The following is a 27,982-nucleotide window of genomic DNA, read 5'->3' on the forward strand; positions in this document are numbered from 1 at the left end:
CACTTTGAAATTGCTCTTATTGCCCCGAGTTCAACATAGTTTTGTTACTATAGAGGTATGAAACCTGAGCTTAGATTGTGATCATTCTGGCCATGTATAGTTGTATGCTGAATTTCGATAATAATTTTTTCAAAGTAAAGTTTTCACAAGAAAATCAGACGGCCGTTTAAAAACATAGCCTAGCTCATTAGCTGGATAGAATACTTTTACTATGATACAGTTCTTGCATCAAATCAATGCATTAAAACGGGTATTACGCTGCGCCACATAGGCCTCTTTCTATGTACCCCCCCCCCCCCCCTCCCCCTAGAATCCCATGGATTTTCCACGGGTCCTGCTAGTACTGGTGTTAAAAGGGTTATCATGGAGCTAATCAAGACAGTTTACCATTGTTTACACTTAGCAGTCCGGGCCTGTCAATTGATGCCTACAGTTTGCTGCAAGATTGCATGTGTGGCAAATAAAAGATCGTGCTGAAAGACCAGCAAAGAAAGCAGCTGAAGCATTAATGTACTTACGGAATGCACTAAGTCTCAGGGACATGTTGACGTTTCCTCCTGGCGCTCTCTCAAGTAAGATATATGCCTCATTCCCAGGTGTTGATCCACGGAATGGCACAGTATCATTCCATATGAAATAACGGGAGAAACCCAACAGTAAGCCATCGTCGTAGAATGCCTGAAAAGAAACCATTTGACTGTCAATAGAGGGACATGTTACTGAAGTCACACCTGCTTTAGGGACCACCTGTCTACAAAGACAATATTTCCCTTGAAAATGGTTTCTTGTTGAAACATGTACTAAAGGAACCTGTACATAAAGACTACCTGCTTTAAATAAAAAGACCACTTTTTTTGTCCCCCTTGGGTGGTCTTTATTAATAGGTTTCACTGTACTACTGTTAGCAATCAAAGATTAAATCTATACCAGTGTTAAAATGGTTGAAAGGGAGCTACATGTATAAATAAGGGCCACAAATAGGTTACTTTGCAAAGTCATAATCAGGGGTGATAGTGAGTACTAAAACAAATATTAAAAAATTAAATTCTTTCCCCCTCCCCCCCCTCCCCCCTTAAGTAAAAAAAATAAATAAATGGCATCTAACAACATTCCCCCTTTTGAGTGAAAATTGGGAAAAAATAAGGATATATCTGGAAAATATGGGTAAAATTGGGAAGAAAAAAAAATTTGGGAAAAGAAAAAAATATGGGAAACCAATTTAAATCCAGTAATTATCAGGCCTGCATAATGTTCTACAAAGCAGTCCTTCCCTCAATTGCTGCCTATTGTTCTGTGCAAAAATGCAAATGTGGCAAATGAGCATTCAAGCAGAGAATTGAGACAAGAGAAGTATTAGCGCTTACCTGGACAGGGTCATGACCAGTGCCAATAGTCAAGGATGAATCGTCACCATCAAAGACCACCTTTATGATCTCAATCAGCAAATGTGAGTTTGGTGGACTCGATGCACGGTAAAGAAGATAGTCCTTGGTGGTATTAATGTCCCGACTAGGATAGGCATCAGGGGTTATTAACCATCTATACTCATTGAATGGAACACTTATATCCTCTGCAAGAACAAGTGAAGGAGTATATAAATGATATAGTTGAGTTCTGGTCATGCATTTCATTGAGAAAGATATACAGCTTAGAACCAAAATGGAAAGCCTCAATTCAATTTAATCTAACATTAATTAAAGTTTAGTAATAGAATTTATAAAATAAATTATTACGAAATAATGGAGTTAATGAAGTATGAAGAAATAAAGTACAATTATTGAGTGCCTTGAAGGGCGCGGGTTAAACTATTGACAAAGGTGATCTCAAAACTGTACTTTCTCTGGAGACAAAGAGGGGGAGTGGTAGGGGTGAGGAGTGGAACAGAAAGGGGAAGAGGACAGGGGAGAGGAAAGGGGGTGGGTGGGGGAGGGGGGTGGGTGGGGTGGGGGAGGTGGGGGGGGGGGGGGGGGAGGAAGGCTTTAAATCACCTGATATTTGTGAGACCATACAAAGTTCTTCTGTTTCGTCTGATCCTGAAGCTCTGCAGTGTGGTATAAAGTCACACAGTAGTGTCTCTTCAATACATGTTGAGTCTGGCTCAGGGCAGGCAAATGAAGCATCAGGACAATTCTCTGTACCTGAAAAAAAGAGAAAACATCATCCATTATTATTCATGTTTCATTGTATTTACTTCAATAGCAAATTTACATCTGATCCCATTTTAGCTAACAGTCACAGGTGCACGTTTGCAAAAACATAAATCAGATACATGTCGCAATCAGTTACATTCTGTTGGTGGTTAACCTATCACAACCCTGATTTTGTTATATGTTTGCTGTATTCAATGTTGCAAATTTGAAAATAGAAGAGTATTGCCACATTGAGCAAATGAGTTATGCAACATTTAATTTACATTTATATCAAACAACTTCAATCTTACCTGTGCAATTTAATTCATCCTCTCCGTTATAGCAATCATCTTCACCATCACAAATCCATTCATGGAAAACACAATAGTCAGCTGCACATTCAAAGCATTTTGCTGGAAAAAGGGAGGATAAAAGAGGTCACATTTAATACGATTATACAGTTACTGCTATGAGGTACATACATGAATATCGCAATGAATAACAATTGTTTTGGTAGTCAATATATACAAACCCTGATTTTTATAATTTGTCTGCACTCTATCTTGCAAACTTCAACATAAACATGTTATGACCTTAAAGGTAAAGACCAGTATTGGAAACGCCCTAATTTAAAAAAAATGAAATGGAAGCTCTTATTACCAATCATGTGAAAGAATATGTTTTGACTAATACATGATGATAAAAATTTGGCCGGGAAACCGCTTACTAATTGATATATTTGGTAAATTAGTTTATCTATTGGCTTGTGAGAGATAAACGCACGTGTGTGCGTAGTCCCATATACATCTTTCTGTGTACAATGCTTGTAACTTTACGAAGACTGGGCCAAATTTCGTATCATTTGGATGATTCCAGAACCTTGCAGTACATACCAATACTTGTATGCTAGATGATCAACCTTTTCTGATCAATTCCACAACGTTTCTTTCACAAAGCAATCGCATGACCATAACTGGTCTTTATCTTTAAACATAAGAGTGTTGCAACACTCAACATAAGAATGTTGCCATCTTTAACAGAAATGTTGCAACATTTAATAGATGAGTATTGCAACCTTCAACATAAGAGTGCATCTTGCAGCATTGAAAATAAGAGTTCCGTAATTAAAAACTAAGTACCGGTAAGCAATAATCTTCTATAGAGGAGCGAAGCAAAATTCAACCTTAGAATGTTGCCATCTTTAACATAAGAGTGTTGCAGCATCAAAACATGAGAGTTGCAACATTCACAATAAGTGAGCTGTGACTTAGTTTGTTGCCACATTGAGCAAAAGAGTGATGCAACATTCATTTTACATAATAGTATTGTGACATTAAACAACTTGATTCTTACCAGTGCAGTTTAATTCATCCTCTCCATTAAAGCAATCATCGTCACCATCACAAACCCATTCATCGATAACACAATAGTCAGATGCACAATCAAAGCAGGAGGAGTTTTTTGGAGGGGTAACTGCAATAAAGTTTCAAAAAAAGATCAGATACAATGCAGATATACAGTTAATGCCAGTTTTAACTCAAATTCACTATTGCATGCATGCAAAAACATGAAGTACATACATGAAAATGCAATAAATAACAATTGTTTTGGTAGTCAATATATACAAACCCTGATTTTTAAAATTTGTCTGCATTCTATCTTGCAAATTTGAAAATTAAAGTGTTATGACCTTAAACATAAGAGTGTTGCAACACTCAACATGATAATGTTGCCATCTTTAACAGAAATGTTGCAACATTTAATAGATGAGTATTGCAATCTTCAACATAAGAGTGCACATTGCAGCCTTGAAAATAAGAGTTCCGACATTAATCTACAGAGGAGTGAAGCAACATTCAACCTAAGAATGTTGCCATCTTCCACAGAAAAGTGTTGCAATATTCAACCTAGGAGTGTTGCAATATTCAACCTAAGAATGTTGCAATCTTTAACATAAGAGTGTTGCAGCATCAAAACAAGAGAGTTGCAACATTATAAAAAGAGTCAGCTGTGACCTGCTACATAATAGCTTGTTGCCACATTGAGCAAAAGAGTGATGGAACATTCAATTTACATAATAGTATTGTGACATTAAACAACTTCAATCTTACCAGTGCAGTTGAATTCATCCTCTCCGTTATAGCAATCATCGTCACCATCGCAAACCCAGGTTGGATCCAAAATACATGCAAAGTCAGACTCACATTCAAAGCAGGGAAAGATGGTTGCTGGAATAGCAGGGAAAAAAGAAGATCAAATACAATGCCATTATACAGTCAATGCCAGTTTAACTAATGCCAGTTTAACTTATAGTCACTAATGCATGGGGGGTAGGGGGGGGGGGGGAGGGTGGGCGGTATGTGATAAAGAAAAAACAAAAGATCACATACAATGCAGTTATACAGTTAATGCCAGTTTATCAAACTAAAAGTGACTAGTGCATACATGTAAAAACAGAAAGTACATACATGTCACAATAAAGTACAATGGTTTTGGTAGTCAATATTTTAAAACCCTGATTTTTTAAATTTTGCTGCATGTTGCATTGTACTGCAACATGGAAAATAAGAGTGTTGCAACCTTAGAGTAAGAATATTGCAATCTTTAATAGAAATGTTGCAACATCCAACCTAAGAACATCTCCATCTAGAGTGCTGCAACATTCAACACAAGACCCGGCTCCAGCGAGACTTGGCCTTCCTGGCTAAGCCTCAACCGCCTAAGAACTGGCTACGGACGATGCAGAGTCCTAATGCAGAGGTGGGGTCTAGGAGACGAACACACAGCATGTGAATGCGGACAGGAACAGACAATGGAACACCTGCTAGTCTGCCCAGTCCTGCCAGAGCCATGCACCCAAGATTACCTGGAAGCTGTGATTTGCCGGCCAAAGCCTGTGTGGACCACTGGACGGGACTTGTGTAGTGACTCGATATTAAGAAGAAAATTCAACACAAGAGTTTTATGGCATTCAAAACAGGGGTGTTGCAATGGTCAACATTTAGCGTTGCCACATTCAATATAAAATAGTGATGCAACATTCAATCTAGTGCTGTGGTTATGTAACCATCTGGTATCCGATCATCCATCGTTTAAACAGAATTTTTTTTTTTAATAATTTTTTGGAAATTGGTGTTTTTATTGGAAAATCAAAAGAAATCACATTATTTACATAAATAGAAACAAAATCACTGAACAAAAACAGAGACTGTACTGTCGGGCATGAATTGAAATAATGATTGGGTTTCACTTTGTTTAATATGTTTAACATTGTTTAACATTATAGTTATCATGAGTCAGCCCCGACTGTTGAATGTTAAATTGCAGAGGAACAATCTACACGATAACAATCAAATGCAAGATTGCAGATTGAGAAGTTGACTCGTTAAACTAAGTTCCCAGCCTTGAAATACATGCACAATACTTCATTGATGCCATCTAAATCCCAAATCCTGACCTCTGCAATATCGCGATAGCGAGCTATTAATACAAATATACGTGCATACTACATTCATTAGCTTCATAAACAAAGTGAAACCCAGTCATTGATCAAATGCATGCATGTAAATTATTTGTAAATATTGTGATTTCTTTAAATTTTCCAATAAAAACACAAATTTAAAAAAAGAAAAAAAATGTTTACCCAAAAAACTGTCTGGTTTTGACTAGAGGTTTAACAGGCGGAATTGGAAATATCTGTGATGTTACAACACTAATTCAATCTACCAAATAGTATCGTGACTTGAAACAACTTAAATCTTACCTGGGCAGTTCATTTCATCCTCTCCCTTAGAGCAATCTTTTACACGATCACAAACCCAGTCTGGATCCACAACACATCCAAAGTCAGACTCACATTCAAAGCAGGAGGAGTTTGATGGAGGGGTTGCTAAAATAAAGTTTTAAAAAAAGATCACATGCAATGCAGTTATACATTTAATGCCAGTGTAACTAAAAGTCACTTGTGCATGCATGCAAAAACATAAAAGTATTGTAATATTCATCCTCAGAATAAGAGTGTTGCAACATTCAAAATATGTCAGCTGTGACCTTCTACATAATAGTGTTGCCACATTGAGCAAAAGAGTAATGCAACTTTCAATCTTACTTGTGCAGTTTAATTCATCCTCTCCGTTATAGCAATCATCACACCATCGCAAACATATTCCGGATCTTTAACACATTCGTAGACAGATTCACATTCAAAGCAGGTTGCTGGAAAAAGGGAGGATAAAAGAAATAAGTCACATAAAATACGATTAAATAATTACTGCCATTTTCACGAACAGTCACTAGTGCATGCATGCAAAACATTTAATAATCACATAAAAGTTTCATAAATTACTATTTTGTTATAGTCAATATATAAACAAACAAAAACCCTGATTTCTATATATATTTCCTGCATTCTAAGTTGCAACCTTAAAAATAGGATTATTTTGACCTTAAACATAAGATTATTCTGACCTTAAACATAAGAGTTTTGAAACATTCAAACTAAGAATTTTGCAATCTTCAACATACTACTGTTGCAACATTCAACAGATGAGTATTGTAACCTTAAATATATGAGTGTTGCAACTTTCAATCTTACTTGTGCAGTTTAATTCATCCTCTCCGTTATAGCAATCATCGACACCATCGCAAACATATTCCGGATCTTTGACACATTTGTAGCTAGATTCACATTCAAAGCAGGTTGCTGGAAAAATAAGTCACATATAATACAACTAAATAATTACTGCCATTTTTACTAACAGTCACTAGTGCATGCATGCAAAAACATTTAATAATCACATACAAGTTTCATAAATTACTATTTTGTTATAGTCAATATATAAACAAACAAAAACCCTGATTTCTATATATATTTCCTACATTCTAAGTTGCAACCTTAAAAATAAGATTATTTTGACCTTAAACATAAGATTATTTTGACCTTAAACATAAGATTATTCTGACCTTAAACATAAGAGTTTTGAAACATTCAAACTAAGAATTTTGCAACATTCAACAGATGAGTATTGTAACCTTAAATATATGAGTGTTGCAACGTTCCATCAAAGAATGTTGTTACCTTAGATATATGAGTGTTGAAACATTTTCAGTTTGAATGCTGCAGCACTCTTATACTGAAGTCAGACTCACATTCAAAGCAGGAGAGTAATTAATGCATACCTACCAACATTTGAAAATGAGAATTAGGAATTTTTAGCATGGTATGCCTTCGAAAATAAGAAATCTGTACCCTTAACAGGCATTCGCACATGCAGTGGCAGTGTAACTGGTAATATGCAGTATATCTGTACAAATTCGCTGCTCAATCATGCAGCCTTTCTACACACCCAATACCTGAACTCTCACATCACGGCAAATGATAAAACATGCTTAATTGGCTTAAGCAAAAAAACAAAAAAAAATAACAACAAAATAATTTTAAAAAGTTTTGAAAAAACAGAATATTCTGGATTCTGGGGTCCTAAAAATCAAGAAAAAACTAATATTCCGGATTATTTGTAACGGTTGGCAGGTAATGGGGGGAGGGGGGGGGGGGGTGCTGGGATAAGGTTTTAAAAAAGATCACATACAATGCAATTTTACATTTGCTTCAAGTTTATCATATCCACCTGTAAAACATTAGTCAGATGGTAAATGTTAATAAATACAAGTCTTCTGGTAGCCAATTTGCCTCTTTCAACATTTGGTCAGACGGGCACTTTACACTACTGCAATTGATAAGGCCTGGGGGGAGATTGTTCCATGGGTTGATCATGTGTTGGAGATATCTTGTTCTTGGGTTAGATTGGATTTTTTTTCAGTTTGCTCAAGTGTCTTCTTGTCCTATGATGGGTATGGTGCTGGAAGAAGTCCAATCAATCTAGGCCATCAATTCGGTGTATGAATGTCTGGATCATGTCATGCTGTGTCTTCTGAATGACAAGGTTGGTAAACTCAACTTCTTCAGGGGATGTTGCAGTTAAAAAGCTCGTAGTTGGATCTTGGGCCCAGGCCTGCGGTCCGCCGTGAGGCGTGTACTGCAGTCCTGGCCTTCCTCTCGGTTTTCGCCCGGTGCCCTTAATTGAGTGCTAGGAGAGGCCGGAACGTTTACTTTGAAAAAATTGGAGTGTTCAAAGCAGGCCTCGCGCCTGAACAGCAGAGCATGGAATTATGGATGAATTGTAGCTCAGGATCCTAAGTGCGTCAGAGATGTCTCTGAACACTTTACAGCTATAAATCCCCTAACCATTGGATCAGGCTTCCCTGCATACAATGTATGCATTGTCAAGGCACAATAGCTCAGTCGGTAGAGCATTGGTCTGGTAATCCGGTGACACAGGTTCAAAACCAAGTCGATGCGCTAGTGCCCTTTGGTAAGGCATTAATCCTCATTACTGGGTTCCGCGGAGAGGACCTAAAGCCGTTGGCCGTCTGGTTGCTTACTTACAAGCCTTTATGCTTTCTTAGCAGTCAGGTAAAATAACCACCACCACTACCATCTCCACTCACTTTATGAATTTTTACATTAAAACAACATTGAAATATAAATAAATCATAATTTTGTGTTCGAGAATGGGACTTACGACATTCGTTTTCATCCGAGTTGTCCAGGCAATCTTGAGTGCCGTCACAAACCCAGTAAGAGGGCAGGCATGTGTTCTCTGCCCAGGCGGTTGTACAGTTGTGACATTCATCAGGGGTTGCTATGGTGAAAGGTGAAAGGTGAAAGGTGAAAGGTGAAAGGTTAAAGGGCAAAGAAACGTTACTTGGGTGTAGGTAGTCATAGTTAACAAATATACCATTCACTGGAGGCTCTAGTTGAAATTATGGATCGAGGTGGCAGGATAAGCACTACTTTCTGAGGGGCATAGCCCCGAAGTAAAAAGTGCTATTTCTGTCGCCGAGGAATCCATAATTTCACTAGTGGCTTGAAATAGTAAACAAATATACCATGCACTGAGAGGCTCTAGTTGAAATTATGGATCGAGGTGGCAGGAATAGCACTATTTTCTGAGGGGCTTAGACCCGAAGAAAATAGTGCTATTTATGTCGCCGAGGAATCCATAATATCACTAGTGGCTTGAAATAGTGCATGATATATTTGTTTAATATTTTTCAAACCAACCTTCATAAAAAATAATAATAATAATAATACTTTTGTTAACTGTCATTGAAGTAGAGTGCAGTGAGAGCAGCGCAGACGACAGTACTGCGACCGCACATTGATCTTGATCGATCGCATATATATGACGTCATCCATGGCAAAGTGCCATGGTATAGTGCACTATACCATGGATGACATCATGGTTACATCATAGCAATGTTATGTTTGGTCACATGATGCTATGTTGACCAATCACTGAACAGGATTTCATTGATCAAAAATATAATAGTAATTATGGTGGCTTCTTATACAGCTTTCCTGTCTGTAATACAGGGACATTCCTGGTGCTCCAACATTATAATGGCTTGTTATTCCTACAGCCAAATTTAGAGCTGAAATATTGTATAACCCTAGCTGTTGCAACCATGAGAAGGCGCTAAAGCATTCAAGGGGATTCTTTCTACAGGGTATTTATTTATTTCACCCGAGCGGTGAAGAAAGATGTCATTTAAGACTCACTTCTGCAACGATTTTCAAAACAAATGTTTAGTCAAATATTGATGAAATAATACAAAATTTAGGTTTTCTGCGTGCAATAGAAAACTCAAACTATGTATTCTTTTATCAATATTTGTCTTTAAACACTTTTTTTTTTGTGGGGGGGGGGAATCTTTGCAGAAGTGCATAAATGACATCTTCTTTCACATTATGATATAATTTAAGTGAAATTTTGCCATCAAATTTTAGGCGAATTCGGGGCTCCCAACACTTTAGAGGGGCTTCAAAGATAAAGTTGAGTTCTGGTCATACGATTTCATTGTGAAAAAAAAGGTGTGGAATCTATCAGAAAAAATGGTTATGTAGCATAAGTATTGGTGTGTATATTTAAACTGCAAGGTTCTGGAATCATCAAAATTATAAGAAATTTGGCCCAGTCTTGGTAAAAGTAACAAGCACTGTAAACAGAAAGATGGTTATGGGACTTATATACACAAACCCATAGCACAAAAATGTGGTCCTCATTTTTAAGCTGTTACATATGTCATATTTAGATTATGAAGTCATTTGAAGAGCCATGATTTTCAGGGAATATTTTTTCTCTTATGTTCTTCCACACTTGCATAATAACAATGAAAACGCCCACAAATTATCATCCACCTCTCCGGAGAACCCAACCCTCTCTTAAAGGTAAAGACCAGTTTTGGAAACGCCCCCCTCTCAAAAAGTGAAATGGAAGCTCTTATTACCAATCATGTGAAAGAATATGTTTCGACTAATACATGATGATAAAAATTTTGCCGGGAAACCGCCTACTAATTGATATATTTGGTAAATTATTATATCTATTTGGACTTGATAGATATCGCGCATGTGTCATGCACGTGTCGCATAGTCCCATATACATCTTTCTGCGTACAGTGCTTGTAACTATACCAAGACTGGGTCATATTTCTTATCGTTTTGATGATTCCAGAACCTTGCAGTACATACCAATACTTGTATGCTAGATGATCAACCTTTTCTGATCGATTCCACAACGTTTCTTTCACAATGCAACTGCCTTTAATACCAGAACTGGTCTTTAGCTTTAAAGTCTTTATATATGCCACACAAATAACCTCCCTGTACCACATTATAGTTATCACTGTATTCATCACGTACCTTAAACCTTATTGTAACCATTATGCTAACTCATACCCTATAGTATAGTTTTCATAAAATATCGACTGAAGCATGTTACTGGAGTGAAATTAATGTCACAGCGCCTTATTCTAATGATAGTAGTATACATGCTTACAACATCCATCTTCGTCGTCTCCCCCCGGACACTGTTCTATGTCATCACAGGCTTCACTCTCCAGGTAACATTCAGCAGAGCGCTTACATGCTATAGCGCCCTCAGGTAAACATTCTGGTGAAGCAAAAAGAAAAGAGAAAATACGGTGAAGAAAGAATTAAAAGCAGTAAAGTTGGTATGAAGGAGAATGTTTGAGACAAGAAGAAGAGGGAGTGATTTCATGCTGCGAAAATCAGTAAATGCCCACTATAATAAATGATGATGATGAATACAATATCTTTCCTAAAAGAGTATACTTTCTCATGTAATTGCAAAATTTGAAAACATTATGCCATCTTTGGGTGGATTTTCGTAGACATTTGCCTAATGCGGAGGTTGTTTCAGTCTTTTTGACCTTGTCTATTACTGGTGTTGACTTTTGGACATCATATTGAATTGGATATGCCTAGTTCTTAACCCTTACTGCACTGGGCTATTTCGAGCACTCTCTGACTGGGGGGGGCCTGGGAGGCCCCCCCCCCCCCTATGATCTCGGCCGTCGAATGTCCGATGAACGCAAAAATTTGCATGTTTGTAGATATTTACATAAGGAACAAGATGGTATAATTAGTTTGTTCCTAGTATGCAAATTTTTGTCGTTATAGCCTAATTAATTATGCAAAATGCTAATTTTATGCATTTTACAGAACACTCTACATATTTGTCCGTAGACTTGTGAAGAATCTTGAAATATATTGAATACATGTTTCCTTCATCTCAAATTCATGAGGTTTCATTATTTTTATGATATTTGAAAATGCATAGGTTAATTTGCATAAATTATGAATACGCATTCATGAATATCAAATCTGGAAATATATATAGGGAACTAGAATCATTACAAAAATTGTCAGACTCCCCTTTTTGAATGTTGGAAATCATTATTCATATGAAACTTCTTTTCTAACACAAAATAGTTATTTGATGTAATTAATAATGATAATTTATGCAAATTTGATGCGATTTTCAACTATTTATTTTCTTATGTATTTTATTGTTTCTAATTTCTTATTATATCTATTGTTTTATTTATAATGTATTCTTTTGTTCTGAAATACATCAAGTTACTTTGAGAAACATATAAAAGCAATTTGATATCAATTCATATCTTCACATTTCTGCTTGTACATGATATGCAATTATAGCACTTTTTTGATGACATGCAAATACTAATTGTTATGTAACACCTTACAGGTATATCTGATTTTGACGAAAATGGTATAAAAATGTGAGTAAGACTTGAGGGAAAAAAGTCATGAAACGACAGTTAAAAATTCCGAGCGGTTGCGGCGTAATCTCTGAAAATGTCGAGGGGGGGCCTCTCAGGCCCCCCCCCCCCAGTACAGTAAGGGTTAAACCTCTTTCAAAGTAGAGGTACATTTCAGCATTTATTTTTAAAAAATGTATAAGGACATTTCACTTCACCAAACCAGGACAAGAGTTAGGCCACAATATCATATCAATTCAGGCACAGTTTAATAGTCTCCTTTGACTTAGTTCAAGAGAACATGTGAAGTTTATCCACGAAAGGAGTTAAGATAATTGTACTTACGGAATGCGCTAAGTTCGATGTTAATCTCCACGTTATCTCCTGGGGCTTTCCTAAGCAATATGTAAGCCTCATTGTCTGGTGTGGTAATGGATAATACAGCGTTACGCCATATTCCATTTTCAACACTCAGCAGTGGTCCATCATTGTCGTATAGTGCCTGAAACATTATCAAAAGTAAAAATAACGAATCTTATGAATGACTTCATTGCACAAATTGTACATGTATACAGCATTCGTTTGTTGTTCGAATAGCATGTGTTGGGAAATAGAATCTGTACATAAGATCCTATAACCACCACAGATTTTGTTTCTATCTATTATTCATTTGGCAACTCATCAACAGAGATACAAACAATTACGTTTTATGTGAATAGCATGTTATTATTTGTATACGCATGAATCAGGCGTTACGTGTTAGTTGTTAGGTGTAAGGTATTAAGTGTGAGATATGGGTAACATTCTTTATTATATCATATTAGGGACCAGCACCAAATAGGGCTTTAATTTCCTTTCTTGCCGGTTTCCCCATTCGTATATATATATATATATATATAATTGTATTTTGTGTTTAACTTTCCTTATGTTGTTTGTATGGTTTTTCCTTATCTGTAAATATCAATGTTATAATTGTGTATGTTTTAATATGACGAATGGAATAAAAAATGAAATTAACAAAATATATAAAACAATGTCTCTTTTACAAAAGAGAAAAAGTGCTTGAGAAGACTGGCTTGCTAACTAATAGTTGCCTGTGTATGGGCATAATGATTACAATTGTATTGTACTTCATGCAGTATCATGTGTTGAGGCCTCCTCAGATAAATTGTCAACAAGCCCATGATCTTTTATTTTAATTGTATATAATGGCTACCGGTATTATATACCTCTCTTTAGTATGTTGAATAAATCTAGTCATCTGATTGGTTAAAATTGGAGTGGTGATTTTAGCCGTGCCCGCCAAAAAATGAACTATGCCCCTTGCCCCTGGTAACGGAGAATAGTTAATGACAAAGATGCCTGTTGCCCCAGGTAACAGGCATAGTTAAATTTTGCATTATTGTTATCATTATTATCATTAATATTATCAATTATCTTTATTATTATTACTGATATTAATACAATTTGTATTATCATTATTATTATTATTAGCAATTATCATTATTATTGTTGTTATTCCAGTACTCTTTCCATCCATACACATGGGGAAAGTAATAAATCCAGGGGATGTTTCACAAAGATTCTTAGTCAAACTTAACTTAAAGTTGGACTTAACTATAATGGAGAGCCATTTGTAGCCTTATTTTGAAATATATTCAAAAGCAAAAATTCAAGTATTTTGGACTTTTCAAAAGTTCCACATCAAGAATATGAAATCTCCCATGAAAAAAGAAAATATGAATAATTTGAATCAACATTTTATGCCTTTTAAAATAATTTTTACAAAATATTTTCTAGGATAATTTTGAAGTCCAACTTTGGATCTTTGAGATACACCCCTATAGAATCCCATCTTATTATTTTATCCATCACTTAACATGGGGGTAGTTATATATCCAGGAATCTAACTGATTTATCACCAAATTCAATCACACACTCGTACATAGGGATATAAATAATATGCTTGAATATATTCATATTCGTATGATTGTGGGTATTAATTTGAGGGTTCAGTGACACAAAGACGTAACTCCATATTTTGCCAAAATGAGTATTTCATATCAAAATGTTCAGAAAAATGTGGGCTTTCCAAGAAACACAAAGACTTAACTCTACCCAATACCCCACTGAAGTCAATGGCTAGTGAAACATAGACTTAACTCCTTAAAGCCCAAGTGCTCAGTGACACATAAACCACTTTTTCTAAAAAATTGCCAAAATGGAGTTACGTTTTTGTGTCACTGACACCTCAAATTACTTCCTCACAAATGTTCCCTCACCTGCACAGGGTCATGCCCACGTCCTATCAATATGGAAGAATCATTGCCGGCGAACTCCACAAACACAAGGTTGATGAGAATGTGTGAGGTTGTCGCAGATGAACCGGTCACCGATAGCTGATAGAGGATGTAGTCCAGAGGTGTCTCTACAGTTCCGTCTCTTGTCGGGTAGGTAGCAGGCGTCGTCCATGTGTTGTTCCTTCTGAGAGACACAACCTGTTCCACTGAAAGAAAACAGGTTATGATTTTAAAACATGATAATGCTATAAGATGACCACTTGTCAATGGGAACCGAGTGGTTCCAATGTTAACCAATCGACTACAGTCTTCCTATAGGCTTAACACAGTCCCCATCTGGGCTGGTTCCCGCACACAATGGCCCGAATTCACAAAGGAGGTTTGTCAACAAACCTAGGTTTATGTGCGTCATATGACGCGTTTCAACACGTTTTTACAAACCAACGCGTCAAAACGCGTCATATGACGCACATAAACCAAGGTTTGTTGACAAACCTCCTTTGTGAATTCGGGCCATTGAGTTAAGCCCAGTGAAAACAGGTTATGAGAGACACAACCTGTTCCACTGAAAGAAAACAGGTTATGATTTTAAAACATGATAATGCTATAAGATGACCACTTGTCAATGGGAACCGAGTGGTTCCAATGTTAACCAATCGACTACAGTCTTCCTATAGGCTTAACACAGTCCCCATCTGGGCTGGTTCCCGCACACAATGGCCCGAATTCACAAAGGAGGTTTGTCAACAAACCTAGGTTTATGTGCGTCATATGACGCGTTTCAACACGTTTTTACAAACCAACGCGTCAAAACGCGTCATATGACGCACATAAACCAAGGTTTGTTGACAAACCTCCTTTGTGAATTCGGGCCATTGAGTTAAGCCCAAAGAAGCAGCATCATGTTTTTGTTTTTTTATAATCCAGAAATAGATTACAATTGGTACAAGACATAACAAATTAATGAATTATTAATAATGAGTATATTCATATCATACATAAAAATATTTGTTTAAATAATAGGAGACATCACAACCATTGCTTTTCATACCAGCCAAATTAAATATTTGATGAAATAAAACCCAAATAAAATGTTGTAGGACCATACCAGTGATGGATAACTGTTTGATAGATGAACTTTATAGATTCATCCATCCATGCGCGGATCCAGGGGGGGCCGAGCGTGCCTTGGCCCCCCCCCCCCCCCCCCCCCCCCGCAAAAAAAAAAAAAAAAAGAAAGAAAGAGAGGAAAAGAAGGGAAAGGGAAAGAGGAGAGAAAAGGAAAGAGAGAAGAGGAAGAAGAAAAGAAAAGGGGGAAGAAAAATATCGGGGGCCGAAAGGGCCTTGCCTCCCAGGCTGTTGCCCCCCCCCCCCAATCACAAAAATAAGAGAGAAGGAAGGAAAGGGAAAAAAAAAAGAAAAAGGGGAGATACTGGCGAACTGATAGGGGGTAGGGGGCTTGTGGGAAATCAAATTTAAACGTGGTTTCTTACTAATTCCATAACGGTAGATTACAAATAATGCTGAAATGACATAATTTCAGAGATTTTTCCTCACTTTTTAGTAAATTATACGTTTTTATGTGACAAATTCCTAAAATTACAGCCAGGCAACAAATGTGATTCTTGAGATTCCTACATGTCAGGGCCTGAGGAACGGCAGGGATCGAGAGCCTCGAGCCCCCCCCCCCCCCCCCCCCCCACTTTTTTTGAAAAGGTATATTAAAGAAAAATAAAAAAGAAGGAGAGCAAGAAAGAAAAAAGAGTTAACTGCCAGTGTCAAAAAATAATAAGGCATCAAAATATGCTCATCTGACCGTGATTAAATGCCTAAAGCCCCCAAGCTTCCGGGGGCTCTGCTGGCCCCTGGATTCCACCTAGGGCCCTAAGGCAGGCCCTTAGATGCTCATCTGACGGTAATTTAATGTCTAAAACTCCTGAGCCTCCGGGGGCTCCACCGCCTCGACCCCACCAGGGGCCCTAAGGCGGGCCCCTGAATGCTTATCTGACCGTAATTTATAGCCCCTGAGCTTCTGGGGTCGGACAAGTTATCAAAATGTGTTTATCTGACCGCAGGCGCGTAGCCAGGGGGGGGGGGCTGTGGGGGCGGTCCCCGAAAATCGCCGTCAAAATAAAAAAGAGAGGAGAGAAAAGAAAGAGGGCGTAGGAATAAAAAGGAGCAGACAAAGAACATTTTTGAAATTTAGACAAGGATTAAGAGTAGAGAATGGTACAACGCATCGTCTTCTTTCTCTTATGATTTAATAAAACGTCAAAGCTTCCGCGCTTCGCGCAGGAGGGGAGGGGGGTGGACTGAATTCAGACAAGGATTAAGAGTCGAGAACGGTACAGCGAATCGTTTTCTTTCTCTCACAATCTTATGAAACGTCCAAAATTCTGCGCTTTGCGTGGTAGGGGAAAAACTAAATTCAGACGAGGATTATTATCGAGAACAGTATAACGGATCGTCTTCTTTCTCTAATGATTTTAATAAATCCTAAAAGCTTCCGCGCTTTGCGCGGGAGGGGAGGGAAACTAAATTCAGACCAGAATCATTTTCCAGAACGGTACAACGAATCGTCTTCTTTCTCTAATGATTTTAATGAAACTTAAAGCTTCCCCGCTTCGCGCGGGAGGGGGGGGGACGAATTTAGACAAGGATTAAGAGTCGAGAGCGGTACAACGAATCGTCTTCTTTCTCTAATGATTTAATGAAACTTAAAAGCTTCCGCGCTTTGCGCCGGAGGACGGAGCCCGAATTCAGACGAGGATTAAGAGTCGAGAACTCTACAGCGAATCGTCTTGTTTCTCTTAATGATTTAATGAAACGTTAAAGCTTCCGCAATTCGCGCAGGAGGGGAGGGGGGAACTGAATTCAGACAAGGATTAAGAGTCGAGAACGGTACAGCGAATCATCTTCTTTCTCTCATAATCTTATGAAACGTCAAAAATTCCGCGCTTCGCGCCGTAGGGGAAAAACTGAATTCAGACTAGGATTCAGAGTCAAGAAAGGTAATACGAATCATCTTGTTTCTCTAATGATTTAATGAAATGTAAAAGCTTCCGCGCTTCGCGTGGGAGTGGGGGGAGGGGGAAACTAAATTCAGACGAGGATTATTATCGAGAACGGTACAACGAATCGTCTTCTTTCTCTAATGCTTTTAATGAATCGCAAAAGCTTCCACGCTTTGCGCGGGAGGGGGGGGGAACCTGAATTCAGACGAGGATTCGAGAACTGTATACGAATCGTCTTTTTTTCTATGATGGTTTGATGAATCGTAAAAGCTCCCGCACTTTGCGCGGGCGGGGAAAAACTGAATTTAGACGAGGATTATTTTCGAAAACGGTACAAAGAAACGTCTTCTTTCTCTAATAATTCAATGAAACGTCAAGAGGGAGGGGGAACTCGCCCCTCCCTGCACCCACCCCCCCCCCCTCCCCGCATTACGTCACTGCTGGTCAATATTACGTACCAATATTTGGCTCGCATAATTTCAAATTTGGGCCCCCCCCCCTAAGAAATCCTGGATCCGCGCCTGCATCCATCGCTAGTTTATAAGCAAAGCTATGTATGTCAATGAAAGACATGCCTGCTCAGAATTTATATATACATGGAGCATCAAAATAGTTCCCTCCTTTAGAGATCGTGCATACAGTAGTATGTATTAAGAGGGAATGACAGGTATTGGGAGCTCCATAAACTGGGTTTTGAGCCCATGTCACAACTAGATGTCCTTCTACATCCCCCTCTAAACAACAGAGCCTGCCCATCAGGTTCACTGCAAGGTCATTCGGCATGGTGTGATCACTGCCTACTGATTGATATATTTGGTAATAATATGTATTAAAAGGGAATGATAGGTATTGGGAGCTCCATAAACTGGGTTTTGAGCCCATGTCACAACTAGATGTCCTTCTACATCCCCCTCTAAACAACAGAGCCTGCCCATCAGGTTCACTGAAAGGTCATTCAAGAAATGGGCTGGAGCAAATTCAGGCCTTGGGGCTGCATGGTGTGATCATGCACCACACCAGTGTTTAGCACAACGTTGTTTGGAACCAGCAACCTTAAAGGTATAGACCAGTTCTGGTCATGCGATTGTGTTGTGAAAGAAACATTGTGGAATCGATCAGAAAAGGTTGATCATCTAGCATAAAAGAATTAGTGTGTACTGCAAGGTTCTGGAATCATCAAAATGATAAGAAATTTGGCCCAATCTTGGTAAAGTTACAAGCACTGTACACAGAAAGATGAATATGGTACTACGCGATATCTATCCAGGCCAGATCGATATGATAATTTACCAAATATATCAATCAGTAGGCGGTTTCCCAGCAAAATTCGTATCATCACATACTTTCGTCAAAACATATTCTTTCACATGATTGGAAATAAGAACTTCCATTTCATTTTTTGAGAGGGGGGGGGGGGGGGGCGTTTCCAAAACTGGTCTATACTTTGTCCGAATAACGTCACACTTCAATACTCCATAGATTTACCTGTTAATGAGGAGACCTTGCAGAGGTCTTCTGTTTCATCTGCTTGGGACACCCTACAATCAGGTATGAAGTCACAGAGCTGCGTGTTATCTATACAGGTTCCCTCGGCTTCGCAGGTGAACTCATCGCTGGCACAAGTAGCTGTGTTGGGTAGAAAGAGATCGTAACTGAAACATGACATGGTAAACAAGGTTCTGAGTGGTCATCCAAAACTGTTGGTTACAGTAATGACGATAATAATTATGGTAACAATGATAATAAAAAATAGTGGTAATAATAACAACAAAAATACTACTACTACTACTAATAAAAATAATAGTAATAATAACAATAATAACAATAAGATTGCATTATTGCTAAAAAGGAAGATGGTGATGATGATGAGGACAACACATATAAATGTAATATTCTTGATTGATATTATGCCTAATACATATGCCTATAATATTTCTAACAAGTGCTTTTACAGAAATATTATTTTACATTTCATAATTGGACAGGAGGAGACGGAGAAATGAAAAAGTTTTAAAAGTAATTTAAATTCAATTGATATAAAGCATCATTCAAAACTCCACAATACCAGTACTTGGTAACGTCAGGGACACCCAATTACAAAATACCTTGAGCGTGCGCATTAGAACCCTTGGGTTCAAGAATGTAGCGTCAAAATGGATTGCGTGACCATCCATTATTTTTAACCCTTACTGTACTGGGGGGGGGGGGGCCTGGGAGGCCCCCCCCCCCTCGACATTTTCGGAGATCGCGCCGCAACTGCTTGGAATTTTGAATTGTTGTTTCATGACTTTTTTCCCTCAAGTCTTGCACACATTTTGATACCATTTTCGTCAAAATCGGATATACCTGTAAGGTGTTACATAACAATTAGTTTGCGCATTTCATCAAAAAAGTGCTATAATTGCATATATTCATGTACAAGCAGAAATGTGAAGATATGAATTGATATCAAATTGTTTTTATATGTTTCTCAGAGTAACTTGATGTATTCCAGAACAAAAGAATACATAAGAAATAAAACAATAGATATAATGAGAAATAAAAAACAATAAAATACATAAGAAAATAAATATTTGAAAATCGCATCAAATTTGCATAGATTATCATTATTAATTACATCAAATAACTATTTTGTATTAGAAAAGAAGTTTTGTATGAATAATGAGTTTCAACATTCAAAAAGTGGAGTCTGACAATTTTTGTAATGATTCTAGTTCCCTAAATATAGTTCCAGATTTGATATTCATGAATGCGTAATTTGCGTATTCATAATTTATGCAAATTACCCTATATTTCAAATATCATAAATATAATGAAACCTCACGAATTTGAGATGAAGGAAACATTTATTCAATTCATTTTCAAGATTCTTCACAAGTCCACGGACAAATATGCAGAGTTTTCTGTGAAATGCATAAAATTAGCATTTTGCATAATTAATTAGGCTTTAACGACAAAAATTTGCATAATACGAAAAAACTAATTATACCATCTTGTTCCTTACGTAAATATCTACAAATATGCAAATTTTCGTGTTCATCGGACATTCGACGGCCGAGATCATAGGGGGGGGGGGCCTCCGAGGCCCCCCCCCCCCCCCCCCGCAGTCAGAGGGTGCTCAAAATAGCCCAGTACAGTAAGGGTTAACCATAAGCACGGGAGTGCATTTTGGTGATAACAGCCATGCAAAAAAGGTGCAACCAAAAGGCATAATGCATGCTGCGTGTAATTCAGTGCATGTTTATGAGAAGTCGCACCATGCACTGCATAGTCTGTTCACGAGGCCACTGCTGCCACGATCATCTGTGTGCACACGTTATTTCTTATGAAGGTAGCAGGTTTACAGTGATATCGCCTTGCCAAGTAAGATTGTCAATCCATTTTATAAAACAAGTAATAGAACTTACCTTGCGCTGGTGTGGTATCTGTGGCATCTGTGGTACTTGGTAGTGCAGGTGTTGTACCTGCTGTTGATGCTGCTGTGCTAACTGAAACGGCAATGCAAAGAAACATGTCAATTTTCCTATGATTTATACTCGACAAGTGTCATGCAAAAGTACAAAAATGCAGATTTTCTTTCGTTTTTTTTAAGGCACACACTGCAAAAGGACTATGAAGTACAAAAAGAAACAATTATAATTACAAAAGAAAGCATCAGCTAATAGCAAGAGATGACAGAAAAAAAAGTTCCTGTAAAAATATTCCTCATTAACCGATCACATACATTTTATTCAATAACTTTAAACATTGACGGAGAAGTGTTTTTGTCGCCAACCTTGGAGCAGAGACAAAGAGAGAGAGAGAGAGAGAGAGAGAGAAGGAGAGAGAGTACAGAGGGATGGGAATAACAATAAGTTATAACAATTCTAATAATAAGAAGAATTATAATTTAGTATGCTTATCGCGGTTAGAGTTTTAAAGAATTTGTTACATTAGTCTGTGGAATTTGCTAATTTATGAAAGATGGAATATATTGTTCTATTCAATGAATGCAGTGACCCTAAGTGCATGAGAGAGGGACAAATTTACAACAAAGGGTGTTTTTTTTCAGGGAAGGGGGTGGTACGCTCACCTGTTGTTGTTGTTGTTGTTACTTCTTGAACCGCCACTGTAGGATAAACACAGAGAGAGGGGTAAAAAAAACATTTACATTTAGCTCATTGAGGAAAAATTAGTTTTTAATTACTTCTAAAGAATCAATTCCTTAAAATTTGAATTAGCAATACCGATTCTTCCAACTTTCTTGCAAAATTTCTACGTAGTCAGCTGTCTCAGAATCTATTCCTTCAACATAAAGTACACTGTAGGCACTACAATTACGGTATACAAATGAACTGGGGATACATTTTTTGCACCATACACCATAAACAAAATATAAATTGAATGTTTTTTTACTAATAGAAGGTAATTGTGCTTTATACTAAAAGAGTATTAGACAGGGCCGACCAGGATGATGAATTTGCCACTCTCCACCCAGGTGAAGTAAATGGGTACCTGGTAGGATGCAAAAATCATTGTAGGTTGCACAACACTGTGAAAGTCTGGAATGGCTGGAATGCACCTTAGGGAGTGGAGAATGTGTATATATTGTGTGCGGGCAAGCCTGAATCAGATGACAACAGGGCCCCGTTTTACAAAACTTGTCATCAGTGACAAATGGCAGCCTTTGTTATCAGCTACTGAAATCCTTGCTTCTGATTGGTTATCAGCAGATATGTCACTGATTTTGTCACTTGTCATTGAAAAAGGGCTTTGTGAAACACCCCCCCCCCCAAGTGATCTGTGAAGCACTTACCATTGGAAAGCACGACATCCACATTGTTATTGGAGAGACCCTCTGAGGTCAGTGTGACTAGTTCCTCGGCAATCGCGTCACCAAGAGCAATTGATCCATCCTCAGCCAGTATAACATTGAGTCTTACTGGTACAGAGTCTATGGTTATCAAGATTGTAACCACCACACTCCCGGGACTAAAACATAAACATTACATTAAACAAATCTTAGATTAAACACTTGTAGGTTAGATTCTGGTTCAGGGTTTTGAGCTAGCTCTGTCATCCTTTTGTTATATCAGTTTGGAAAAGTACCATACAAGGCCCTTCCAAAAAAAAGCTCTTCAAATGCACTTTTATTTTTAATATGCGTGGAGAAAAAGCTGATAAGTTTGGACTAAACTACCATGCTACATGTATGTAATTAAGTCCCATATATACACATTCTTGGTGTGCATTGCATGAGACTTTCAGCTAAATTGTTGATGATCAATTCCAAAACTAACAATAAACACCATTTCTTATGTCCTACATAACCAACATTTTCCAATTGCCTTTGGACAGTGTTGTCACATGACCAGGATTCAACTTGTATCAATAAAGACAAATATTTGTGGGTTCCTGTGATTATAATCAAGAGTGAACAATTGTAAAGACGTTTTGATAAGAACCTCCTGGAAGGAAAAGTCATCACATATTCCAATTTCAAAAGATGTTGATCAAGTGAAATGGAAAAAGGTAAAAAAATAATTTCTTGATCAGATAACATTCTAAATAAAGACAATGAAACGTTTGTTTGTGCTGTTGTTTGAATAATTCACCTGAACTCCAGGACTACCGTAGTTGAGTTGGAGAAGTCCCCAGACTGCAGTACTCCAGCCAGCTGCATTAAGGAACAAGAACAATTGTTTTCTTTTAAACTGATAAAAGGCACATCTAGTCATCTATACTCTTCATAAACCCAATATCAAACAAATGATCTGATTGGCCATTTGCTTTGTTTTGGTATGTTGACCCGGTAATATATCGGCCGGGTCATGCAATGGACACTGGTAAAAGCAAGGACTAGGCAACCCGCCACCCAGCCCCCCCCCCCCCCCAGCTCCCCACTTAGTGTTTTTTAGGGTACGCGTACGCATGTTCCCTCCCTTTGAAAGCAACCCCCTATCTCAGGTGTGTAAAGTCACTATGGGCCAGACTTTGTTGCATGAAAAGTACCCCTTTACCAGAGATTTTTTGGAATATGAATGCGGTCCCTCTGACTAATACGCATTGGCATTGACTCTCTATGCTTTGCTGGAGTGCCTCTGACCGCGACGCTGAGTGGGGGAGCTCTTGGACCCCGGGGGGGGGGGGGGGGGGGGGGGGGGGGGTACTCACGCATATTGGGTATACGGGGATGTGCCGCTTGGAAGAGTGACTTTTTCAGGAAAGATCCTTAGACATGAGTCCCCTTTTCATTAAAAAAATCCTTAGACATGGGTCCCTTTTTTCATTTATTCCTTTCCCCTCTTTTCTCCCTCATTTTCTCCTGGATTTTGGGATTTGCTCCTACATTGAAAATGCCTAAATCTCTCCCATCTCTAAATAAATGGACCCTTCGGTGATTGCATTTCCAGTGTACGAGGTGTACGCACTGACCTCTAAGTCAGTGGATGTACGTACGTAGCTCGTAAACTCAACTAGATCCCGGGGTACCACATATATCAGGACCCCATGGGCTCTATACCGGGTACTCATATGGCATAATGCACGCTAGGTATGGTATCCGCCCGTATAGGGGTCGTACCCCGGAAACTTGTAGCGCTTCGCACGCTGAAAGATCGGCAGCTATACCCTGCGTACCCTCTGCCCAGCAGCCGGGCAGCAGCGGGGCTCAAGCAGGGAGCTATATAGCCAATGCTTGAGAGCTCGTGTACGGGTACGTTAACAGGAAAAGTCCTTCAATTAAAACAGATGCTAGAGGTGCTAGCACAGTATTATTATGTTGCATGGTGTTTTCATCTTTATGTGTGTAAACTACTTGTAAACTACATGTAGTATGGTACAGTTTACTAATAAAGAACTTTATCGAGAAACTGCAAAATTATTGGCCATTGTATTATTACACACATAGGTGCATTACTATCCTGGCTGTGTATTAAAAGCTGTGCTATTAGTATTGATTCTCAACATTTCAAACACCACTGTGTAAAACTCAACCAATTTCACTAAAAATCGATACTTTAGTGACAATCAATAAGATCTAAATAGCAGTAATATACATTTTTTAACTTTCCGATGTTAGAAAGAATAATTTAAAAAATCAAATTGTGAGTCCACTGTCGAACTTGCCGATCAGCCGCATCGGCATAATTGTGTGCATCTCTGTGTTATGAGTGTATTGACTATTCATGTATTTAAAATGCTGCCTATTAACGCGTAGTGCAGTGCTAGAGGTCAATATGCATTAGCGTTGACTCTCCATATGCTTTGCTGGAGTGTATTATTACAGCTTAAAAAATGTAATATTTGAAGTTCGAAATCCTTAGACATGGGTCCATTTTTGACAAAAAATCCTTAGACATGGGTACCTATTTCAGCAAAAGGACCCTTGGATGTGGGTATGGGTTCGGAGGTCTCAGCCGCACACCCCCGTCCGACTATAATCTGAGTACCCCCCCCCCCCCCGGGTCATGGACATGGACCAATTAAGGCAAAAAATGCATGTTACATGCCACTCACAATCTATCCTTGTACGAACCTAGACTAAATTCTTCTTGCTCAAGTTGGATGAGGTTCTTAGCATCAGGAATAACAATACCAACAACAAAAACATTCTCCTTTTCCAATACAAATCTTGGGGATCTGAACAAATTATGACAAACATGCATTTCAATACGTGGGACACTGCCAATTATACCCGATTCTTTTCCCCCAAGATACTGTTACTTAGCTTAGAGGGTACTATTAGCAGCACCGGCCCGGTCTACATCTACTTACATAAATCTATTTGAAGACATCATTCGTAGATACAGTGCCATATATAAATTCGAACCAGCGTTAAACAATTAAACACATAAGTTTTACAACTCTCCGACTCCGCTCTGAGTGCAGGCTTCTTTTTCTATTCTCGATCCGTACCGTGCATGCATGCATTGATCGATCTATGCTCCATTTAGGCTTTAGCCAATCGGAGCGGTGGTAAGAAAACTAAACCGGTCCTTAATATGTGACACCTGTTCTGATTGATCAAAAGTTTTCTAAAGTCTACCAACGATTTTGAAGGTGACACGACATTTGCTCCTGCGACAATTGCTCCGGGCTTTATTTCGTCAAAGATGTAGGGTTAGGGTTAGGGTTTCAATAGGGTTTTATGTTAGGTTTAGGGTTAGGTTTAGGGTAGGGTATAGTGTTGAATCCAGGGTTGAAGTTAGCCATTCGATTAGTGTATGAAATTTACAGCGGAGCAATTGTCGCCGGAGCAAATGTCATGGAATCATTTTGAAGGGGGAGGAGGGGGGGGGGGGGCTACATCTATAAATGACCCCCCCCCCCCCCTCCCCCTTATTTTCTTATTCGTGTTCTTTTGTCTAAAGAGATAGATTTATAGCATGCTGATTTATTTCTAAAAGATAAAAACCTATTGTTAAATGCAACATGTTAAAAGTGCTACATGGAATAGACCTTGCTACAAGCTTTGCGAAATGATTGGACCCTATTGCGATGTCATATTTCCTTGACTATTCTAGTCAAGATTGTGATTGCAATAGTAGTGTGTATTACAAATCTTTAAACAAAACTTTCTTTTGTATCACTTCTCAATTTATCGATTGTATGTACACCTATAATGTATGTTTTTACCGTTTGGTTCTTACTAGTTGATTAAATTTTATTATGTATTAAGACAAAATAAACATCCAGAAGAAAAGGACCTAGATGTGGAAATAAATCACTTTTGAAAATTGCAACTTTCACATTTTGAAACATTTTGAAATGTTTCAAATCACTTTTCTCAACTGTACTAATAAGGCTGAGCTTTTAATGTTACATTTGCAGATTAACGTAGGCCTACAAATTACCTGCAACCAGACTAAATCATCCGTTAGTCTCCATTTGTGCCATAAGTCCCGAGACAGGAGTTACCCGATCCAAGCGACATAAACATCAATTTTATTTAGGGAGTGTTTATTTACCGTAAAGGGCCTTGACAACAAGAAACCAATTTACTCCAATGTGCATGAAACGTATACCTTCATTAAAAAGTGTCAGAATAAACAGCCTGTTGATTGCGGTCGCTCATTAGTAAAAACAAACTATGGTTTTTCGCTTGACTTACCAGCATCAAGATTTCAGCCTCTAGCTCCTTGTATTCAGTAGAGTTGGAATCGTATAAAGCGTCGGTGAAATTCTTGTCATTAAACGTCAAGTTCAACTCCACTGCGACGTTATCTATTGGAAAAATCCACAAAAGAAACTAATATACTTAAGCCAACAAAACCTTGTAAACTCACATTTGTCTGATTTTAGTTTTGATGAATAAATAGTGAGGAAGAGGCAATTACGTTAACCTTCCTTTCCAGTTTCTTTTTGAATATTTTAAGTATGTTATTTTTTATTATACGCATGCTTCTATTGTAAATCTTCCTTAATTCAACCAATGTCTGCGATAAAATGATATTAAAACGTTCAACCAATCAATCAACAGATGCCTATGCTACGGTGACCCGATTCCAAATTATATGGGTTGAAAAAAAAGGGAAACAAATATGAAATAGTTCCCTCTATGTTTTCATTTTTCTTATGCCAGTGAAATCGCTGAACGCTGAGTGAATTACCACTACCTTTTAGAATGAACAAATAAACAGGGTCCTGAAAGTGTCCCCACTTTGTTTTTTGTTGTACCTCTTGAAGCAATCTGAAAGTACACCAACAAGCCCCTTCTACGTTTCGAGACATTTTAGGAGAGATTAGCGTCCGTGACATTTAATAGAGATTGGTTCAATCTACCATTACTATGAATAATTTCACCTTTTTAAAAAAAAAATCAAATAAAGTCATTTTATCAATTTTTTATCATGTTCATGATTTAGTTGGAAACGAGCCAAAATAATTATTTCATGATATGTTTTTTTTTTGTACTCGTTATTCTGTATTTTTGTTGCTTCACCGATAAATTTGAATCCTGCAAAATTGATAAAATGCAAGAAAGGAAATTTAAAGATGAATTTATTCGTTGTGGAAATAAAAATAAAATTTAATGAAAGGAAATTTGTCAAAGTTCAAACTTACCAATCTGGATCGGAAGAGGGCGTTCAGTTACTTCTGTACCTGCTACGGAATATGAACACGTGAAGTTTCACAGTCAAAACAATGATTAGTAATGTAAATTCCGCGTCAAGAAGAACACACTTTCTACTTTAAATCATCTCCCTTTTTCTTCTTCTTCTTCTTCTTCTTCTTTTCCTTCCTCCTCTTCTGTTTGCTGTTCTTTTTTCTTCTACACCTTCTTTTTATCTTTCCTCTCTTTTACTTTCCCTCTTCTTTACCCCTTTTTCTTCCGCTTCCTCCTGGGGCATATCGACGGTGGGGGAGTCACAGTAATCATGATTATTTTCTTGTAAAAGATTTGTTGTTTTAC

General features: G+C 38.0%; 2 protein-coding genes across 4 annotated transcripts in view; both read right to left on the reverse strand.

Moving 5' to 3' along the window:
- Nucleotides 1-19,260, reverse strand: part of LOC755356 — a 90,372-nt gene extending 71,112 nt beyond the window's left edge. For 2 of the 3 annotated variants that reach the window (XM_030977476.1, XM_030977478.1), the window contains exons 1-13: nucleotides 19,075-19,260; nucleotides 14,558-14,781; nucleotides 12,621-12,777; nucleotides 11,030-11,143; nucleotides 8,711-8,830; nucleotides 6,724-6,831; nucleotides 5,893-6,018; nucleotides 4,241-4,357; nucleotides 3,483-3,602; nucleotides 2,441-2,542; nucleotides 1,989-2,138; nucleotides 1,365-1,570; nucleotides 519-678 (exon numbers count right to left, since the gene is read on the reverse strand). In XM_030977476.1, the coding sequence (XP_030833336.1) occupies nucleotides 519-678; nucleotides 1,365-1,570; nucleotides 1,989-2,138; nucleotides 2,441-2,542; nucleotides 3,483-3,602; nucleotides 4,241-4,357; nucleotides 5,893-6,018; nucleotides 6,724-6,831; nucleotides 8,711-8,830; nucleotides 11,030-11,143; nucleotides 12,621-12,777; nucleotides 14,558-14,781; nucleotides 19,075-19,255 (1,885 nt within the window). In that variant the 5' untranslated portion in view covers nucleotides 19,256-19,260. The remainder of the gene's footprint in view (nucleotides 1-518; nucleotides 679-1,364; nucleotides 1,571-1,988; nucleotides 2,139-2,440; nucleotides 2,543-3,482; nucleotides 3,603-4,240; nucleotides 4,358-5,892; nucleotides 6,019-6,723; nucleotides 6,832-8,710; nucleotides 8,831-11,029; nucleotides 11,144-12,620; nucleotides 12,778-14,557; nucleotides 14,782-19,074) is intronic. The other variant, XM_030977477.1, reaches the window with a different exon arrangement.
- Nucleotides 19,261-21,411: 2,151 nt separating this feature from the next.
- LOC115920849 lies at nucleotides 21,412-27,744 on the reverse strand. The gene is made up of 5 exons (XM_030977479.1): nucleotides 27,634-27,744; nucleotides 26,681-26,793; nucleotides 23,184-23,245; nucleotides 22,385-22,560; nucleotides 21,412-21,697 (listed from the first exon to the last, which is right to left on the reverse strand). The coding sequence occupies exons 2-5, from the start codon at nucleotides 26,684-26,686 to the stop codon at nucleotides 21,615-21,617; spliced, it is 327 nt and encodes a 108-aa protein (XP_030833339.1). The 5' UTR covers nucleotides 26,687-26,793; nucleotides 27,634-27,744; the 3' UTR covers nucleotides 21,412-21,614.
- Nucleotides 27,745-27,982: the final 238 nt, after the last annotated feature.

The sequence above is a fragment of the Strongylocentrotus purpuratus genome, unplaced genomic scaffold (assembly GCF_000002235.5).
Source record: "Strongylocentrotus purpuratus isolate Spur 01 unplaced genomic scaffold, Spur_5.0 spur5_scaffold_1, whole genome shotgun sequence".
NCBI lineage: Eukaryota > Metazoa > Echinodermata > Echinoidea > Camarodonta > Strongylocentrotidae > Strongylocentrotus > Strongylocentrotus purpuratus.

Bases quoted from the DNA above. Each gene is read 5' to 3' on its own strand.
- LOC115920849 (XM_030977479.1), bottom strand. The intron at 22,561-23,183 runs GTGAATTATTCA...TTTATGTTTTAG, and splicing joins ACGGTAGTCCTGGAGTTCAG to TCCCGGGAGTGTGGTGGTTA. The intron at 21,698-22,384 runs GTAAGTGCTTCA...TTTATCCTACAG, and splicing joins GGATGTCGTGCTTTCCAATG to TGGCGGTTCAAGAAGTAACA.